The sequence below is a fragment of the Somniosus microcephalus genome, chromosome 19 (assembly GCF_052327205.1).
Source record: "Somniosus microcephalus isolate GS21.2 chromosome 19, FLI_Smic_1.0, whole genome shotgun sequence".
Taxonomy (NCBI): Eukaryota; Metazoa; Chordata; class Chondrichthyes; order Squaliformes; family Somniosidae; genus Somniosus; species Somniosus microcephalus.
In genome coordinates, this window is record NC_141005.1 from 11,268,878 (window position 1) to 11,290,529 (window position 21,652).

The 21,652-nt window shown below is 44.0% G+C and overlaps 1 protein-coding gene across 2 annotated transcripts in view; it reads left to right on the top strand.

The window, feature by feature from the left end:
* Positions 1–21,652, top strand: part of chfr (checkpoint with forkhead and ring finger domains, E3 ubiquitin protein ligase) — a 61,030-nt gene that overhangs the window by 25,648 nt on the left and 13,730 nt on the right. For both annotated transcript variants that reach the window (XM_086011948.1, XM_086011947.1), the window contains exons 8-15: positions 4,750–4,912; positions 7,702–7,853; positions 14,669–14,788; positions 16,095–16,178; positions 16,767–16,837; positions 18,162–18,249; positions 19,073–19,180; positions 20,777–20,849. In XM_086011948.1, coding sequence (XP_085868074.1) covers positions 4,750–4,912; positions 7,702–7,853; positions 14,669–14,788; positions 16,095–16,178; positions 16,767–16,837; positions 18,162–18,249; positions 19,073–19,180; positions 20,777–20,849 — 859 coding nt within the window. The remainder of the gene's footprint in view (positions 1–4,749; positions 4,913–7,701; positions 7,854–14,668; positions 14,789–16,094; positions 16,179–16,766; positions 16,838–18,161; positions 18,250–19,072; positions 19,181–20,776; positions 20,850–21,652) is intronic.

Below are 21,652 nucleotides of genomic sequence, written 5' to 3' on the forward strand. Positions count from 1 at the left end.
TAAATGTATTCTGTTGTTGGTATTGAAATTGGCGACCACTTGCTTGAATTTTCCCAGTGCTTGAATTTAGACGATCTTTTACCTCTGGAGTCTATCTAGAAGAAACTTGTGTTTCAAATGGGAACCCAGTTGTTAAGTAGGAAGTGGGACTGTGTGTGAGTTCATGCCTGTACTTTCGAGAGAGAATAAGATTGAGACAAATGGACGAGATGGATCTGGGGAAGAGGAGAGGGACAGAATTAGAAACAATGGCCCAGAAATTCGGGTCTCCACGGGTGAGTACGCACGGGGTACTCACCCGTAAGCCCAATGGAACTGCCGGTTTCATGCATGCACTGCGCATGCGCGGGAAACCGACACTTCCGTTCCCCTGAAAGAAGGGGTTGACAGGCGGAACGTGTGCGCAGGAAGGAGAGGCAGTGCGTGCGCATCGAACTTACATTTTTTTCCCAGGTTTTTCCGGGAGGGTAAGTCTCCAGGAGTTACACTTTTAAAAAGCAGTCGCAAGGCCTGCTTTTAACAAGGTAAGTGGTGAATTAATTAAAATGAAAACTTTTTTTTCCACAGGTTTATTATTTTTAAATACTTTAAAGAAAGGTAAGTTTATTTTTAGCCCCATTAGAAAATGTAATTAATTTTTTCAAAAATTTAATATTGTTTAAAATAGTTATTTAATGTAATTTAGTTCTTTTTAAAATGTGATTTAAAAAAAAAATTATTTGAAGATTTAGTGATGTTTTGGGGCTTATAGTATTTATAGGTTTGCCAGGTCTTCCTGTCAAACTTATGAATGAAGCATTCCCTGCTACCATTGGCTCTCCATGGCCCACGTGATCCCAGGGGACGCTTCGAACTAACTGCGCCCCTGGGATACACAAGCACTGCCCGCCGGCAGTTGGAGGAGGCCCAGGATCAGAATCCCACGCGGGCCCACAGCTCAACGGCCGGCGCGCTAGGTAAGTGCAGGTTGGGGGCTTACACCAGCGGGAAGCCCCCGACCCGAATTTCTGGGCCGTTGTTGAATATTGTGGGAGCATTGGCAGATTCACAAATCCAGTTACTGGCTTAGAATCATAGAACGGTTACAGCGTGGAAGAAGGCCATTCGGCCCGTTGAGCCTGTGTCGGCTCTCTGCAAGAGCACTTCAGCTAGTCCCACTCCCCTGCCCTTTTCCCTGTAGCCCTGCAAATTTCTTTCCTTCGGATACGTATCCAACTCCCTTTTGAAAGCCGTGATTGAATCTGCCTCCACCACCCGTTCAGGCAGTGCATTCCAGGTCTTAACCACTCGCTGAGTAAAAATGTTTTTTCTTACGTCGCCTTTGGTTCTTTTTGCCAATCACCTTAAATCTGTGTCCTCTGGTTCTCGACCCTCCTGCCAATGAGGACAGTTACTCTCTACTCTGTCCAGACCCCTCATGATTTTGAACCCCTCTATCAAATCTCCTCTCAATTTTCTCTGCTCCAAGGAGAACAACCCCAGCTTCTCCAGTCTATCAACGTAACTGAAGTCCCTCATTCCTGGATCATTCTCATAAATCATTTCTGCACCTTCTCTGAGGCCTTCACACCTTCCCAAAGTATGGTGCCCAGAATTGGACACAATACTCCAATTGGGGCCGAACCAGTGTTTTATGCAGGTTCTTCATAATTTCTACGCTTTTGTACTCTATACCTCCGTTCATGAAGCCCAGGATCCCGTAAGCCTTTTTAACTGCTTTCTCAACCTGCCCGGCCACCTTCAACAATTTGTGCACATATACCCCCAGGTCTCTCTGTTCATGCACCCCCTTCAGGATTGTACCATTTAGTTTATATGTCCTCTCCTCACTCTTTCTACCGAAATGTATCACTTCACACTTTTCTGCGTTAAATTTCATCTGCCACGTGTCCACCCATTTCACCGGTCTGTCAATGTCTTCCTGAAGTCTATCACACTCCTCCTCACTATTCACTATACTTCCAAGTCTTGTGTCATCTGCAAATTTTGAAATTGTGCCCTGTACACCCACGTCCAAGTCATTAATACAGTAAGCTCTCGTTTAACGGTACCTAATTATCCGGAATTCTCTAATGACCAGCAAAATTCAGGAGCAGGTTCGGAACCCAAAGGTAAGTTTTACTGTATATTTGTGGTTGTGTAACCGGGGCTCCAGCACTTGTAGCTGTGTAACCGGGACTCCTGCACATGTGGCCGTGTAACCAAGGCTCCTGCACAAGTGACCGTGTAACTGCGGCTCCTGTAGTTGTGGGCGTGTAACAGGGATTCCTGGATCTGTGGCCGTGTAACCGGGGCTCCAGTACCTGTGGCTGTGTAACCCGGGCTCCAGTACCTGTGGCTTTGTAACCGGGGCTCCAGTACCTGTGGCTGTGTAACCCGGGCTCCTGCACCTGTGGCTGTGTAACCTGGGCTCCAGTACCTGTGGCTGTGTAACCGGGGCTCCAGTACCTGTGGCTGTGTAACCGGGGCTCCAGTACCTGTGGCTGTGTAACCGGGGCTCCAGTACCTGTGGCTGTGTAACCCGGGCTCCTGTGGCTGTGTAACCGGGGCTCCTGCACCTGTGGCTGTGTAACCCGGGCTCCAGCACCTGTGGCTGTGTAACCGGGGCTCCAGCACCTGTGGCTGTGTAACCGGGGCTCCAGCACCTGTGGCTGTGTAACCGGGGCTCCAGCACCTGTGGCTGTGTAACCGGGGTTCCAGCACCTGTGGCTGTGTAACCGGGGCTCCAGCACCTGTGGCTGTGTAACCGGGGCTCCAGCACCTGTGGCTGTGTAACCGGGGCTCCAGCACCTGTGGCTGTGTAACCGGGGCTCATGCACCTGTGGCTGTGTAACCGGGGCTCCAGTACCTGTGGCTGTGTAACAGGGGCTCCAGTACCTGTGGCTGTGTAACCGGGGTTCCTGCACCTGTGGCTGTGTAACCCGGGCTCCAGTACCTGTGGCCGTGTAACAGGGCTCTCGTACCTTGATAGGTATACCCCTCCATTATCCGGAATTTTTAATCAACTGGCACCATCCCGGTCCCGTAGGTGCCGGATATGAAAGAGTTTACTGTATATATCAGGAAAAGCAGTGGTCCACGTACCGACCCCCGGGGAACACCACTGTATACCTTCCTCCAGTCCGAAAAACAATCGTTCACCAGTACTCTCTGTTTCCTATCACTTAGCCAATTCCCTATCCATGCTGCCACTGTCCCTTTTATTCCATAGGCTTCAACTTTGCTGGCAAGCCTATTATGTGGCACTTTGTCAAACGCCTTTTGGAAATCCATGCACACTATGTAAACCGCATTACCTTATCAAAGAACTCAATCAAGTTAGTTAAACACGATTTGCCTTTAACAAATCAGTGCTGGCTTTCCTTAATTAATCCACACTTGTCCAAGTGACTTAATTTTGTCCCTGATTACTGATTCTAAAAGCTTCCCCACTACCGAGGTCAAACTGATTGGCCTGTAGTTGCTGGGTTTATCTTTATACCCTTTTTTGAACAATGGTGTAACATTTGCAATTCTCCAGTCCTCTGGCGCCACCCCTGTATCTATGGAGGATTTGAATATTATGGCCAGTACCTCTGCGATTTCCTCCCTCAGTATCCTAGGATATATCCCATCCTCTCCTGGTGACTTATCTACTTTAAGTGCAGCTAGCCTTTCTAATATCTCTTTATCAATTCTTATTTGTTTAATACCTCAGCCATACCCTCTGCTTCCATGCACGGGTTTCCTTTTTGGTCCCTAATCGGCCCCACCCCTCCTCTTAATATCCTTTTATTATTTATATGCCTATAAAAGACTTTTGGATTACTATTTATGTTGGCTGCCATTCTATTCTCATACCCTCTCTTTTCCCCTCTTATTTTATTTTTCACTTCTCCTCTGACCTTTCTATATATAGCCTGATTCTCAGATGCATTTGCAACCTGACATCTGTCATACATGCTCTTTTTCTGCTTCATCGGTTTGGCAAGTAGTTCTATGAGAAAGATGCATTCTAACAATAGGGAGCGACTTAAAGCAATTAACATGAAGAAAAAAGGAAAAAAAAGACTTGCATATATATATATTATATATATATATATATAGCGTCTTTCATGACCACCGGATGTCCCAAAGTGCTTTACAGCCAATGAAGTACTTTTTTTTTTTTGGAAGTGTTGTCACTGTTGTAATGTGGAAACGTGGCAGCCAATTTGCACACAGCAAGCTCCCACAAACAGCAATGTATTAACGACCACATAATCTATTTTAGTGATGCTGATTGAGGGACAAGTATTGGACAGGACACCGGGGATAACTCCCCTGCTCCTCTTCGAAATAGTGGCATGGGATTTTTTACATCCGTCCGAGAGAGCAGATAGGGCCTTGGTTTAATGTCTCATCTGAAAGACGGCACCTCCGACAGTGCGGCACTCCCTCAGTATTGCACTGGAGTGTCAGCCTAGATTTTTGTGCTCAAGTCTCTGGAGTACAAAGAAATAAAATTATAAAATCTCAATAAGGGACATTACTACATTGTCAGAAAATGTGTTGAGCGTGCGATAAATCTCCCACTAGAGATCGGTAATCCCAATTTATATTTATTGCTTGAATTGTCTTAAAATGTCTTTGCTTGTCCAAGCGGGAGAGGAAAGGTAGTCCTCAAAGGAAAAAGTAACTGCATTGGGTCACTAATCTAAACTATGGCTAGATTCTGATCCTGCTTTGATGATTGTTTTGGTTACATTTGTGTGCGATTTATTATTTCAGAGAAGTGTCGGAGTGGCGATGAACTGCAAAGCATGGATGCCAGGAATAAAATAACACACGACATGTTACAGCCGAAGATTAAACGGTCATTCTCCGATGAAGAGGTCAGCTCCGAGGATTTTCTGGAACTGTCCGATGTAGACAGTGAATCTTCTGATATTAGGTGGGTTTTTGAAAGTACTGCTTTATTTGTTCAGCAGCAGGCAGTCCTTGTTCTATTGCCAAAGTGTGTGATTATTGGCTACAGTGTATGCTAAGGTTTGTGCAGCCTTAAGAAAACTAAAATAGTAGGAGAAGTGACTCTGAACAGCCGCAAGTGGACTGCTTAATGAATTACAGGAAACTTTCGATTTACCGGCACCTAAATAACCGTAAATCTCGGTTAACCGGCAAAATTCAGGAGTAGGTTCAGGTAAGTTTTACTTCATATTCTACTTGCCTTCCTCGATCTGTTGCTGTGCAAGGGTGTGGCTGCAGCTGTTGCTAAGCTACAGAGACGCTTGGAACTTGTGGCCATTGTTCTGAACCTGTTGCTAAGCAACAGGGTTTGTTGCTTTATACGGAGCTCTCAGCTCTCCGTATCTTTTACTATAGCTTTCGGTTATCCGGAATTTTTGATGAACCGGCACCCCGTCGGTGCCGGATTAAAAAAAAGTTTCCTGTATCAGACTTTCAGTGGGCTGTGGGCAGACAGAAAATTGAGTATCCACAGATTGACAAAGCTTTATTGTAACGCGGCCAAACATAATTCTTGTCGAGCCCTTGTAATAATTCAACTATAGTGTCATGAATATTGACTTAGTGTATATTAATAGTGGAGGGAACAGCTTGCATACATTCCTCTCCTGAAGGTGATGCTTCCTCACTAGGACAGCTCATGGATACTGGGCACCCACTATATAATTTGGCCCAATATGTGGAATATAGAAGGTTAAGGGATGATTTGATTGCCGTTTTTAGGATTTTGAAAGGAATTGATGGGCTAGATCAAGAGAAACTTTTTCCGCTAGTGGAGTCGAGGAGAATGGGGACATAACCTTAAAATCAGAGCCAGGCCATTCAGGAAAGAAGTTAGTAAACACTTCTTCCTGCAAAGGGTGGTAGAAGTGTGGAACACTCTCCCACAAAAAGTAGTACAGGAAACTCTCATTTAAACGGCACCTAACTATCCGGAGTTCTCTCTTAACCGGCAAAATTCATACTCCGAAAACAACACCTCAATAACCGGAAATGTTGCCGAGTCCGAGTCTCCCGCAGTGGCCGAGTTAGTCAGTGGGGGTAGTTCTCCAAACTGCCACTACTCGGCTTCTTGGCGCTGTCGGAAGTCCGAACATCGCAATAACAGGAGTCTGACTCTCCCGCGCTGCCGGTAGTCTCTTCCGATCCGCCATTTTTCTGTGTGTCTCTCCATCTTTATCATGAATTATCACCCCCATCTTGCATTATAGAATTCCCAAAAGTTGGTCCAAGCAAAAGGACTTGGAATAAGTGTACAGTCAACTACAGCACTGTATACAGTCGTTTACTGTATAAGTTTTGTTTTGCTGTTAAGTAATTAAAGAGTTATGCATTACCCTCAACTGGCAGTACTGTACTTAATCAAGCATCTTCCACCATCCATTTAACACAACATTCTGTAGGTGAGTACCCAATTACTGTATACTGCACATTTCTTGATTTTTTTAATTTTTTTTTGTTGAAAATAGCCTCGGTAGATAACCCTCTCCGTCATCCGGAATTTTTAACCAACCGGCACCATCCCGGTCCCGTCGGTGCCGGATACCAAAGAGTTTCCTGTAGATGCTAGCTCAATTAATGATTTTAAATCTGAAATTGATAGACCTTTGCTAGCCAAGGGTGTAAAAGCATGTGGAGCCAAGGCGGGTGGATGGACTTAAGATACAGATCAGCCATGGTCTCCGTGATGGCGGAAGAGGCTCGCGCGGCTGATTGGCCTACTCCTGTTCCTATATGCACATCAACAGTGAGTGTCGTCAAGCTACTTAGTCATGGGAGCATTGCAGCCAGGATCGATTCTGTTCTTGCCCAATGTGTACACAAGTGATGGGGGGGGGGGGGGGTGGTCACTGGATAGCAATCAGGAAGAGGAATCCTGGATTTTTTTTTTTTTTTAATTTTCCCCCCCCCCCCCCCATCTCTTATCCAGCGTGCTGAAGCCAGTTGCATTGCCCCAATTTCTGCCTTGGCTGAGATTCACTAACTTGGTACAGATTACGATTCAACTTTGGTGAATGGCTCAGCTGCTTACTGAACAAATTCGCTGAGCTGCTGAAAATTGAATGAATGAACTTGCATTTATCTAGCACCTTTCACACCTTCAGGACGTCCCAAAGCTCTGGGATAATTTGTTTTAGTGATGTTGATTGAAGGATAAAAGTTGGACAGGACACCGGGAAGAACTCCCCCTGCTCCTCTTCAAATCGTGCCGTGGGAACTTTTACATGTACCCGCGAGAGCAAGCGGGATGTCGGTTCAATGCCTCATCCGAAAGGCAGCACCTCCAACAGTGCAGCGCTCCCTCAGTACTGCGCTGGAGTGTCAGCCTGTGCTCCAGTCTCTGGAGTGGGACTTGAACCTTCTGACTCGGAGGCAAGGGTGCTACCAACTGAGCCATGGCTGACCCTGAATATGTTTAAATAGGATATATAAAGATGTTGCTGAACTGCCTCGGTGTATTTTGAGCATGCGATGGTTTGGCCCAGCCTTCTAACAGAGAAAGATAGCATGAATGTGTGTGGTGCAGAATAGGAAATGGACATAAATACAATGGGAACAGATTTCTGATTGTATTAGTAGGGTATCGCAAGCTGTTGCTTTGCATTTATTTTTTCCTGCTCTTTGCCAAGTTACAAAAATTTTAGTGTAGGATTTAAATACAGTTTGCTGTCTCTCCATGGTTGACCGCATTTTAGTTTTTGTATCCATTTTCAGTCAGCCATATATTGTATGCAGACAGTGTCCTGGATATAGGACTGACAGCAATCAGGCTACTTTCTTGCAAGGCCAGCATGGTGGAGCCTGTGAGTTGCCAGGTTTCAGAATGACGAGTGATGCCCCGTCAACTTCTACTAGTATTCCTGTCGGTAAGTGTCGAGAAACCATAATGGGCAATGCTGCCATTGCATATCTCTAAGCAAAGCTTAGAATTGGGGGCTCACTTAACTAAACAGTTGAAGTCTGGGAAATGCATTCTTTGACCTCAAGGGAATGAGTTGTAAGGGGGGAACTTTTTTTTCTATCCTGTGGTTTCCAGCATTATACGTTCATGAATTAATTTGAGATGTGTGAGGGAAGGGGGGGTGGGAACTTTGCATTTAAGGGGAAACAAGATAAGTACATGAGGGAGAAAGGAATAGAAGGATATGCTGCTAGGGTGAGATGAAGTAGGGTGGGAGGAGGCTTGTATGGCCAGTTTCTGAGCTGTACATTCTGTATAATGTAATTCCTTAAAGGGGAAGGGAAACAAATTGAATTAGCTCAACTGATTTTGTATCTCTCTGATTGGTGAGAAATAATGTTGAGAGAGTGTCGGCCACCTATTGGCAGCTGAAGAATAGTGCCAGAGATCTAAAAGGAGAGGAGAAATCAAATGTTACACTTTGGAGAATATTGGGGATGTAAGTGTGATGTGACAGGAGGGGAATGGAGCCTGTTGAGCCAAACTGTGCCATAGCATGACAGGATGAAGGCTCTCTGACACAGAGCTCTTTATCTAGCTTTATAGGTTGTGTTCCTGGCTGGGAATTGGCCCATTTTAACATCAGACTGTAAAAGTCCAGTTTTTCCAGAGGCGGGGAAAGCAGAGGGAGGAGCGAGAAGGGGAAATGTGATCTCTGCACTTGTGGAAGACTGCGCATACGTATTATGAAAAAGATTAAGAATTTGCAATATGGGCTGCACAAAACGGTGAGGAGAAAAGGTATTGGATGTTTTCCAGAAAACACCACAATCTGGAATGAGTGAAGATGTAGTTGGTGCAGGGTGAGTGGAGCTGGGTGCTAACCCAGTAAAGTGAATCGACCTTTAGTGCTCTCTTAGCTTAAGAACTGTATTTTCAAAGACCTCAGGAACAGGCCTGCTGTTTTTCTGGGTAATAATGCACGTTTGACACCAGTATAAGCAGTCAATCCAAAGATTTAACCATAACTTTAAGTATTAATCATTGCAGAAACTAAGTTATTTAAGTGATTGTATTATTTTAGTTTTTAAACACTTGTTTGTGGCTATCTGCTGTTGGTCATAAATTAGTAATTGCCACCTCCAGCCTAATACTGCTTTGACTGGTGAACTGGAAATCTCAATAGGAACTGACTATATCAAAATGTCAGACCTGAAAAGTCGTGAAAATTACAGCACAGCACGGAAGGACAGCATTTACCCCATTGTGCCTATATCCGAGCTAGCTACTCTAATCCCACTTTGCAGCATCCTTTTAAAATGTTTATCAGTTACATTTGAAATGTTATAGTCTCTTGTCTCAATAGCCACTTGTGGTAAAGCATTCCATGTTCTGATACCCCTCTGTGATAAACCTCCTTTATTTTCTAGTGATTATCGTCAGTCTACACCCCCTTGTGGCTGATTCACCAACCTGTGGAAACAACCTTTCACTGTTTATCGTCTCAAACCCATTAATCATTTTGCATAAGCCTATTAGAGCTAGAGAAGTGTTGATCATAAATGACATTTAATAAGCACTCCACATTGGGTTGGCAATCTGATTTATAATACTGCTTATATAACTATAATCATTAATACTCTCAACCTTTTATAGCACTTGTGAATGAACTGATTGAAATTCAACCATCTGCTCAGCATTTTGTTTTCTATATTATTTAATTATGAATAGTGGTCGCTCATTTTATGAATAGTGATTGCTCATTTCACAGTGTAATAGTGGAAGTAACCTGTGGTGTATGTGCCTTTAAGAGCAATTGTGGTGTATGTGCCTTTAAGAGCCCCAGGTGTGCGTAATGCCGGTAATTGCCACTTGGGCTATATAAGCCTGTGCATTGTATATATCCTTTAGAACCCCCCCCCCCCAGACTTGCTTAGTAAATACCTATGAACCAACTCCTGTCTTCAGTGTCTTTATCTACACACGGACACTACAGTGGCGACGAAGTGGAAACGGACTTACCTGCAATTCGGCAGCACCTCAAGGACATCGATTCCTCCAGCGTCCAGAAGACTCAAGGAAGTTATAGAAACTGTGGTTTCACCAGCTGGCCAAGCTGGTGGCAGGTACTGCGCTAATCCTTCCTGGGCGTCAGGCTGGGGCTCCAGCGTCAGGCTCTACAGCTGAGACAGGCAGCGAAATCGGAGGCAAGCAATAACGGACTGGGAGGGTGCACTCGGGAGACGGCCGTCGCGGCAAGCAGGTCAGCATTTAGACCTCCGTCGGGAACGAGTCTCCAACAGTGAATAAACGGAAACCACAGTAAAACAGCGTTGTTATCGGTAGCAGCGGCGGAAAGCGCAGGAAGCGCCATATCGTTGCTACAGAGGAAAAAAAAAGAGCGCGGGAAGCGCCATATCTTTTTTTTTTGAAATGCCTAAGTCTGGCAATATTGATGCTTTTGATAACGAAACAGAGCCTAACTTTGGCAATATTGATGTTTTTGATAACAAGATAGAGAATTGGACCACATATGTAGAAAGAGTGGAGGTGTTTTGCACCGCAAATGGAATAGAAGATGAAAAAAAAGCTTCAGTGCTTCTGGATCTAATGGGCGCAGAAACATACAAGCTGTTACGCAACTTAATCACTCCAGCCGAACCGATGGACAAGAATTTTGAGGAGATTGTTGATACCCTACACTGCCAATTCGAGGCAGAACTGGCAGATTCTCTGCAAGACAAATTCATCTGCGATCCCCTAAGTGTAGAAACACAAAAAAAGGTATCTTCTGGAAAAGATTTAACACTGGACAAGGCTTTCAGTGCAATAGGAGCGGCAAAGATACAGCAAAGGCCACAGGACTTCGGCACCCATGAAATGACACGGGGTTTCAAGAGATGTTATCGCTGCGGCAGATCCAACCATGACCAGAGGGATTGCTGGTTCAAAGAAAAAGCATGCAGGCGATGCGGAAAGATGGGACACATTCCACGTGTATGCCGATCTGAAAATAAAAAATCCACTAACGGGAAAAGAATCAATAAGGAAAAGCACAGAAAGGTACAAATGATGACGGACAGTAGCTCCAAAGACCAGAAGAGCGATAGCGACTCCGGGAACAAGAGACTAAGTTCTCTCAAATTACATAATGTAATTGCCAATGAAGATTACCAGACCATCTGGGTTACCCTCATAATAGCAGGGTCCCCAGTTAAAATGGAGCTAGATACAGGATCAGCTCTAACCGTAATAAATCGACGAGATTACGAGAGGCTATTTTCGCATATACCTCTAAAAGACACATCCATTATCTTAAAAACATATACGGGGCAGAAAGTATACCCCAAAGGAAAAATAAAGGTGCCTGTGGTATACAACGGCAAAGAAATACAAAAGTTGTATTTATACATTCTACAAGATGGTGGTCCACCGTTGTTGGGACGTGAATGGATAAGGAAGATACGTTTAGACTGGCACTCCATTCAGGCACTGACGGTGACCAGTAAGGAAAAAAACAAGGATGACATCATACCTGAACGATTAAAAGACATCTTGGCCAACGCCAAAGAAGTGTTTCAAGAGAAACTAGGAACCTTGAAAGGCATCACCGCCTCAATAAAAGTGGAAGATGCAGCAATTCCAAAATTTTTTAAGGCAACACCGGTGCCATACGCAATACGTCCGGTAGTCGAGGCGGAGCTGGAGAATTTGGAAAAGGCAGGCGTATTATCCAAAATAGATTGGAGCGAATGGGCAACACCCATCGTTCCAGTCATGAAAAAAGCATTGAAAAATAACTCTGAGGAACAGAGAAAAATTCGCATCTGTGGGGACTTTAAGGTGACTGTAAACCCAGTCCTTCACACGGTACAGTATCCTCTTCCGAGGATAGAAGATATTTTCGCCTCACTATCCGGAGGAAAACGTTTCACAAAAATTGACCTGGCACAGGCATATCTACAGATGGAGGTTGAGGAGACCTCTAAAAAGTATCTCACAATAAACACACACAAAGGCCTGTACCAGTACAATCGACTGGTTTTTGGAGTAGCATCAGCTCCAGCTATCTGGCAAAGAGCTATGGAGCAAGTCCTGCAAGGGATTCCGGGGACTCAGTGTTACCTAGACGACATCCTTATAACAGGAGAAAACGACAACGAGCACCTTGCCAATTTGGAACAGGTGCTCACTAGGCTGAAAGAACGGGGCCTACGAGCAAATCGCCCCAAGTGCGAATTTTTCCAAAATCAGATATCATATTGTGGCCACATAATTAATAAGGAAGGGTTGCATAAGTCACCTGAAAAAATTGAAGCAGTTATAAAAGCCCCAGCACCTGAAAATGTTTCACAATTGAGGTCATTCCTGGGATTAATAAATTACTATCATAAATTTTTACCGAACTTATCAACTATTCTACACCCTCTTAATGATCTTCTACACACAGGAGTGATTTGGAAATGGAATGAAGACTGTAAACGTGCCTTCCATAAATGTAAAGACTTAATCACATCCGAGAAAGTTTTGGCTCATTACAACCCATCACTACCAATCAGACTGGCGTGCGATGCATCCCCTTACGGCATAGGAGCGGTATTGTCCCATAGATTCCCTGATGGCTCGGGACGGCCGATAGCTTTTGCGTCACGCTCATTGAACTCAGCTGAGCGTAACTATTCCCAGATAGACAGGGAAGCACTCAGCCTGGTATGGGGAGTGAAGAAATTCAACCATTACCTACACGGACAAAAATTTACCTTGCTGACTGACCATCAACCCCTCATCTCCATATTCAACCCTAAGAAAGGTGTCCCCATTATGACAGCACAAAGACTACAGAGGTGGTCCCTTTTTCTAGGGGCACACCAATACAACATTGAATACAAAGGGTCAAAACAGCATGGGAATGCTGACGGTTTATCGCGCCTGCCGTTGCCAACGATAGAAGAGGCACCTACAGTAGACCCAGTAGAGATATTCCACTCTACCATAGTGGAATGTCTACTGGTGACAAATTCTGCCATTGAAAGGGAGACCAGAAATGACCCTACTCCCTCACGGGTCTACGATTTAACAATGAAGGGATGGCCAGCACATGGCGAACCACTGTTGCCAGCATTCTCGCAAAGAAGAGAACAGCTGTCAGTGTGCCGAGGAACCTTGATGTGTGGATCCAGAGTGGTGATTCCACCCAAACTCCAGGATAAAGTGCTAAAGGAGCTTCACGAGGGGCATCTGGGTGGAGTGAAAATGAAGAACCTAGCTAGGGCATTTGTATGGTGGCCAGGTATCGATGGAGACATCGAAGACATGACCAAGAGCTGCCTAAGATGCCAGTAGGTCCAAAATGCTCCGCCACAGGCCCCTCCACATCCATGGGAGTGGCCCTCATCTCCCTGGCAAAGGGTGCACATCGACTTTGCTGGTCCATTTATGGACTCAATGTTCTTAATCGCAGTTGATGCACACTCCAAGTGGCCGGAGGTAATAAAGATGTCCTCCACCACCACGGAAAAAACCATCACAGTATTAAGGACCATATTTGCCAGGAATGGGCTGCCGGAACAGATATGTTCTGATAATGGACCGCAATTTGTGTCCAAAGAATTCAGAAAGTTCTTAAAGAACAATGGGGTAAAGCACTACACGTCCGCCCCATACCATCCCGCCACCATTGGATTGGCTGAAAGGTTTGTCCAGACCTTTAAGAAGGCCATAAAGGCCATGGGTAATGAAGACATAAAACTTCAGCACAAGGTGGATAACTTCTTATTTGCATATAGGAATGCAACATATATGGTTACAAACCAAACTCCCGCCATGATGTTCTACAATAGAAACCTAAGATGCCGGCTGGATTTGGTCAAGCCCAACATCCGAAGGGACGTGGAGAACCGGCAGTTTCAGGGCATGAATGAAAGGCCAACTAGGGCCTTCCAGATAGGCCAACCGGTTTTGGCCCGGGACTACCGTACCGAGAAATGGCAGCCTGGAACTATCTGCACACGACTAGGACCACTGATGTATACCGTGGACATCGGAGAAAGCATAATAAGGCGCCATGCTGACCAAATCATCAAGTCATCCGAAAAGGGACAACCTACACCACCACGCTATACATCTAACGATGAAGTAGAGATACCCATATCTACCTCCGATCCGGTGATACTGGAACCCGATGAACCCGACACTGGCCTTCAAGCCGAATCAGCCTTGCCAGAAGAACCTACTACACCACCAGAAACTACTACACCCCCGAGGCGTTATCCGGACCGAGACAGGAAGCCTCCTGAGAGACTAACTTATAATTAATTAATACAGCAATGTATATTATTTTGCATATAACATGTAATTAATAATTACTTAAAATATGATGTACTAGTTAGCTAGAAGGGGAGGAATTGTGGTGTATGTGCCTTTAAGAGCAATTATGGTGTATGTGCCTTTAAGAGCCCCAGGTGTGCGTAATGCCGGTAATTGCCACTTGGGCTATATAAGCCTGTGTATTGTGTATATCCTTTAGAACCCCCCCCAGACTTGCTTAGTAAATACCTATGAACCAACTCCTGTCTTCAGTGTCTTTATCTACACACGGACACTACATAACCAGATTCTCATTCATGTTTTCGATTCAATGTATTCAATAGTGAAAACAATCATTTGTACTGTATTTACAAATTGTCTTAAGTTTTCTGATCTCTGTCCACTGAATGACTTTGTACGTGTCCTAAGCTTGCTAACTATCTCCGCTGTCTTTTTTTTAAAATGTTTTTTAAGCTGTCCAGGAGTACACCTGCCCTGCTCGAGGTCCTCACATGATTTGCACTTGCTGTTTTCAGCCGATGCCTGACCGGAGGGCGGAGCGTGAGCAGAACCCGACCATTACACCTCAGCAATGTACGTGGCCATTTTGCTGCATCCTAAGTTTTCATTAATTGCTTTCCTGTCCAGCGGCTCTGAAATGGGAATTGAGTTGGGCCTCAGCGACTGCGATCTCTGACTCAGCCGCCTTGCCAATTGAGTGCCGGGTCTTGTCCAGGGTGCCACACCTGAGCATGAACGAGACTTCAGTTTGCCTAAAACTTTAGTTAGAAGTTGAATTTTAAAGATGTAGTTGGAGTACTTCAGCTTAGTTAAACCTTTAGCTGATCTGAAAGTGTAAGGTGTGTTTGTTCTGGAATGTAATTGTTGAGCCTGATTGGTCCCCATTAATCATGTGACTGGCTATGCCATGTGGTTAACATGGGCCAATCAGAAACCAGGAGAAACTCTTACTTGGAAGTTCATTCACAAACAGACCAAAACTTAATAGTAAAGCGAAAATGGTTAAATACAAAGCATTTAAAGCCATCTCTAAAGATTATTTGTACTTGCACTTTTTGAGGTTTAGGCATTTATTGCTGACAGTACTCACTAAAGAAAAGAATGAACTTGCATGTATTTATTACCTTTCATGTTCTTACGATTCACAAAGTGCTTCAGAGAAATTAATTCTTTTTGAAGTGTAGTCACAGTTATGTGGGGCGTTTAGTTTTTCTTTATAGAATCATAGAATGATACAGCACAGGAGGAGGTCATTCGGCCCATCGTGCCTGTGCTGACTTTGTAGTCAGAGCTGTTCAATTAATCCCTGCTCTTTCCCCATAGCCCTGCAAAGTTTTAGCCTTCAAATATTTATCCAACTCCTTGTTGAAATTTATTATTGAATCTGCTTCCACCACCCTTTCAGGCAATACATTCCAGATCATCATAACTAGCTGTGTAAATACATTTCTCCTCATTTCACTTCATTTTGCCAATTACCTTTTTAAAAAAACAGTAATAAAAGTCTAAATCTGATTTAATTTGATGAAGTTTGAGTGCTATACAATTAAATAGTTAATACAAAGTATAAAATTGACATCCAATCTAAACGTGTATTCCATCATTAAAGACTATGGAAACTTGCGGCCTCTGTTCTGCATCACAGTTAATCAGAGTGACCTTTTTTTTCAAAAACCAGAGGTGCAGATCTACATTACCCAACCGCGTCAGTCTGTGCAGAGCCTTTCTCAGAAATCTGTGCTCAAAGCAAAAATGAGCCGCTCCACTGCATTCTTAGCCAAAACAAATGCTCTGTTCAGCCCTTTCTATTGTGAATAAGCTACCTTGTAGATAAATAAAGGTCAAGTAATTCTGCAAATGTGTTCTTCCTTCCTTCCAGGCACAATTTGTTTACGGACCTTCTGCCACATGTACTGGGGTTGCTCTCGAGTGGGATGCTCTGGCTGCTTGGCGAGATTTTGTGGTAGGGAAATACATTTTCTGTTAAACGTTGTATGTACTTAAAAGACCTCCTTCAATGACGAGACAGTCAAGCGGGTCAGTTTAGATTGATGTTACAGGGCCACATGGTGCTTGGTTCATAGTTTGACTTGATCAGCTTGTCGGTAAATTCCACAGTTCGGTGACAGCATTTTGACTGGTGATTTCTTGATTCTCTTTCATGACCGTCGGGAATGTACAATTCTAACACTGCCTCGTACACCTTGGGTTTGTAACTGTGGTGAGGGATATGCATGCTGATGAATGGAACACTTTTCCCCCCACTTTTTAAGCATCATAGAAGTTTACAGTACACCAGAAGTCAATTGGCCCATTGTATCTGTACCAGCTCTTTTCTGGGACGACACGAAACGAGTCTCCCTGCCCTACTCTCTCCCCAAAGCCCTGGAACCCTAGTTAGTTTTTTCAATGACCAGATGCAGGGCCACTCTATGCTAACTCCGGTTTCTGAGGAGCAACCCTTTGTGAATCTCTCTTTCAATGTTTTTCTGAATTTTAAATCTAAGCTTTAAGGGATGGTTCTAACCGAAAAATGTAATATTTCTGACAGATGTAAATTTTGGAGAAAAGTGTTTGGATGGAATATTAAACAACAACAGCTATGAATCGGACATCCTGAAGGTAATATGCCCTCTAAACATAAATGGACATCTTTTCTGCGTGCTTTAATGCAACCCTACCATTTTTTTACTGCTATAGTTTTCTGTGCCTGTCCTTGGTTGACCCTGGAGTAGTTGCTCTACACTCCCGCTCAGACGGGTGGACTGCTATTTTACATCCCTTTGTTGATGCTGCTGTGGAGAGGTGTAAGAATGATCTGGAGTGGCTTATCAAATGTCTAAAAGCACTTTAGAAGGCAGTTGTTGTTGTAGCAGCTAAACACGACAGCATTTTGTGCAGAGCACAGTCTCTCAAACAGCAATGAGACAAACGGCCAGGTAATCTGTTTATAGTGTTGGTTGAGAGAGGAATGTTGGTCAAGACACCAGGAGAACTCCCGACTCTTGGAATAGGGCCGCGGGATCTTTTAACATCCTCGGTGGCATTTGAACCCACAACATCGGACTCGAGAGGTGAGAGTGCTACCAACTAAGCCAAGCTGCCAGTTCAGTTAGCAGAAAGTTGGCTTTTTAGTAAGTCATTGGCCCGTAATTTGCTGTCTGCGGCCAAGCAAAGGCACTCGCCACTGACCTCGAAGAAAGCACCCCACAGAGATCTAGTGATCCCTGGCGAAAACTTGACGTTTCTCGACGTGTAATTGATTGTAGCGCTGTGAATAGGGGATTTCTGTGGCAATGCTGCTGTGACGTCAACAAGCTGGTGGGGAATTCCGCGTTTAGTTGCACATGCGCTGAATCCTGAAGTTACGGTCAGTTTCAGAGGGGTAATGACGCCGAATGCTGACAGTTGGCCATCATTTCCCTGTGCAAATTCCGGGCCATTGTGTTCTGGGCTCTCTTCCTGCGACCACACGCCTATCCTGGCTGACAGCACAGGAAGGTTACCTGCTCCCCAGCCTCCTTGTCCTGCTCTAAATCTGCATTCCCTCAATGGTGCAAACCTGCCTGATCACATTAACTCTTCTAATGGGCTGCACAAACAAACCTGCCTAATTTTTTTTTTAATGCACAAAACCTCCTCATTAGTTTATCCTTACCTTAACTGATTAGATCCATCATCCAGTTAGTGTCGGAGAACCGTAGCATTCTTTCAACAGATTTTGCTGGCTGTAGTCTAACAAGAGTTACTTGACACCTTTTAACCCCCTGTCATCAAAACACAACTTTTTAAAGAATTGCTCTCTGTCACCAGGTCTGAGCCGAACCAATAAAAAGTTAGACTTGACATTGACTTCATGAGCAGATTTAAAGTTCTGAATTGAAGGCCACAGATCCCCTTGCATGTAATAATAATTGATTTTGTATGGCTTGTCATTACTTTTCAGAATTACCTTACATCTAGAGGCCTTACTTGGAAAGAGATGCTGCAGGAAAGTCTTTTGGCTCTTCAGCGAGGAACATTTGTTCTTACAGGTATGTGTAATTTGAACACACAGTTACAATTGAAGTATTGATGGGTTGTTGTAAAGATGAACATTTAAGGAAAGACTTGCATTTCTATAGCGCCTTTCAAAACCTCAGGACATTCCAAAGCGCTTTACAACCAATGAAGTACTTGAAGTGTAGTCACTGTTGTAATGTAGGAAGCGCGGCAGCCAATTTGCACACAGCAATGTGATAATGACCGGATAATCTGATTTAATGATGTTGATTGAGGGATAAATATTGGCCAGGACACCAGGGAGAACTCCCCTGCTCCTCTTCGAAATAGTGCTGTGGGATCTTTTACATCCACCTGAGCGAGCAGACGGGGCCTCGGTTTAACGTCTCATCCGAAAGACAGTGCCGCGCTCCCTCAGTACTAGACTGGAGTGTCAGCCTGAACCCACGACCTTCCAGTAATGTAATCCTACAGTGTTATTACCTCAATAAGTGACTGCAGCAAAATTTTATTTTGATCCGCTTTGATATTAGAATGGATATTGTCGATTGAATTTTTAAGTGCTGCTTTTCTGCACTCTCTGTATGGCAGTCATCTTGTGCATTGGATAAAAAAGTAATCATAGCCATCATATGTCATCTAAGTGAGTTTTAGTGACGACATGGGAACTTTGAGTTGGCGAGAGAAGTGCTATTAGCTAACGCTTGACTGTTTCGAGTTTGACATTTTTCAGTGTTTAATACATTGGAACAATTTGTGGTTGTACAAGCTTACCTTATAAACAGAGGACTCGGGGTTTAATTCCGTCAGCAAATACTATCTGCATTACTTTTTCTTTTAATTTTTTCAAAACAGATTATCATGTTTCAGCAAATGTTGTCCTTTGTTACTGTTGTGGACTGCATAGCTTCCGTGAGCTGGCCTATCAGTACAGGCAGAACATTCCTGCTGCAGAACTTCCAGGTTAGTTCCATTTCATGACTGGTCAGATTTTAAGAAAGAATTCACTTGCATTTATGTCGTTCCTAGTCATGGCCTGAGGTTGTCCCAAAGCACAGTTTTGGCCTCCTTATCTGAGGAAGGAGATACTTGCCTTGGAGGGAGTGCAACGAAGGTTCACTAGATTGATTCCTGGTATGAGAAGGTTGTCCCGTGAGGAGAGATTGAGTAGAATGGGTCTATACTCTCTGGAGTTTAGAAGAATGAGAGGTGATCTCATTCTGAGGGGGATTGACAGGGTAGATGCTGAGAGATTGTTTCCCCTGGCTGGACAGTCCAGAATTAGGGGTCACAGTCTCAGGATAAGGGGTTGGCCATTTAAGACTGAGATGAGGAGGAAGTTCTTCACTCACAGGGTTGGAATTCTCTGCCCCAGAGGGCTGTGGATGCTGAATCGTTGAGTATATTCAAGGCCGAGAGAGAGAGATTTTTGGACTCTAGGGGAATCCAGGGATATGGGGATCGGGTGGGAAAGTAGAGTTGAGGTCGAAGATCAGCCATGATCTTACTGAATGGCGGCCAAGACTCGAGGGGCCATATAGCCTACTCCTGCTCTTAATTCTTATGTTCTTAAGCACTTGAGGACCAATGGAAATATTGACGTTCAGTCACTATTGTTACGTGAGCAAAGTTTTAAGGAAGATAAATATAGACATAATGTGAGAATTGAGGAATACCACTAATAACTGAACAGGTGTGTCTCTAAACATTTAGGATTATGTGGCAAATCAGACAAATTAATGCAATGGTTCCCTTTTTTTCTAAATGGTATTTATTTTTAAACCACCTTTCCTAGAAAGTAAGTAATGGCTGGATAAATCCTATGCATTTTTTAGGATTACATTGATGCTGATGAAAAGAAAATGTGTTTTCAAAAAGAGCCTCGCTTCTCAACAATACATAGAAATGCATATCCTCAATTACTCAGTGCTCTTTTGGGATCAAGTATGTAAAGGTTATAAAAGTATACATCCCTAAATTAGAAGTGAATTGTACTGCGTTTAATTTGAGTATTATAGTTCAGTATGTGCCTCTCCATGTGTGAATTGAAAAGTGCGCTGTCATTTGTACACAGGTTTTCAGCAGGACACCTTCATACGCCTGACTTACAGGAAACTTTGTGTTATCCGGAGGCTAAATGTCCGGCAAGCTCGAGCCACCGGCAAAAATCAGGAGCCGTTTCGTTAGGTTTTTTTTCTTTTCGTTGCTTTTTTCTCAACAGTCAAGCTCTGCAAGGTCTGTAGCTAAGCAACAGCTTCAGCTAGGGACGCTACAGAGACGCTTGCCGACTGTTTAGAAGCTGTTGCTAAGCAACAGGGTTTGTTGATTCACACGGAGCTGAAAATCTCCGTATGTTTCAACATCAGCGCTGGTGTGTCTGGCAGTTTTGAGGGAACGGCAACAGCTCGGTCCCGTCGGTGCCGGATAGCGCAAAGTTTCCTGTACTCCTGTATGTTGGATCCTGTGCAGCACAAACAGGGCTATAGAGTTCTTTCAGAATAATCTTGTCAAGTCTTTAAAGAATGTTTTAGTTTAAATTGCAACTAATTGATCTTGTAGGGTCTGTAACTGCACGTCCAGACTGCTACTGGGGTCGAAACTGTCGCACACAGGTTAAAGCACATCATGCTATGTAAGTACCACACGCAGGTTAATTGATTCTTCTCTTAGTGTTGCAAAGGTTTTGAACATTTTGCCTGCCACTTTCCAGGTTGCCTTGATGCCGAGCTAGAATTCAATGTAATTGGCCACTGTCACTTGGTAATTTGAACAATAAAGGTTACAAAGTTCGTGGCTCTCCCTCGGCATTGCTCATAGTAAGTCAGAGGATGTGTTATAACAGAAGGATCATTGTGCTATGTACCCGTCAATATATTGTACAATAACAAGAGGGGTGTTTGTCTTGAGAACACTTTCCTAATGGGCATAAAAGAACTGACTTGTGATGAGCTGTCTGCAGCTGTGGAGGAGCTGTGTTTAATGGTCTGTCCTTTTAGACCAGAGTTTCACCAAACCAGAGCAGAAATCTGATCATCTATTGGCTTGCTGCAGGGAATGGTCCAAAATGGCCTACTTGTTTTTGCTGCGGGATGTTTGTTTATTAAAAAATAACTTTGAAGCAGCAATGCTTCTGCTCAGTCCGTGACGAATCTGACCGGTATGGTTAATTGGCTGCCCTAATTGGCAGCTGATTGTAAATTCTCAGTTCCTCCATTTGGAAACCAAGAATTTTTTTAACATTTCTTAAAGATTATTCAGTTGAGATTTGCTGCTGCTTGTTTTAACTCAGCATTCCTCCAATTCTGGCCTGTTGCGCTTCCAAATTTCTTTCGCTCCCATCATTGGCGGCCGTGCCTTCAGTTGCCTGGGCCCTAAGCTCTGGAATTCCCCTCTAAACCTCTCTGCCTCGCTTTGTCCTCCTTTAAGATGCTCCTT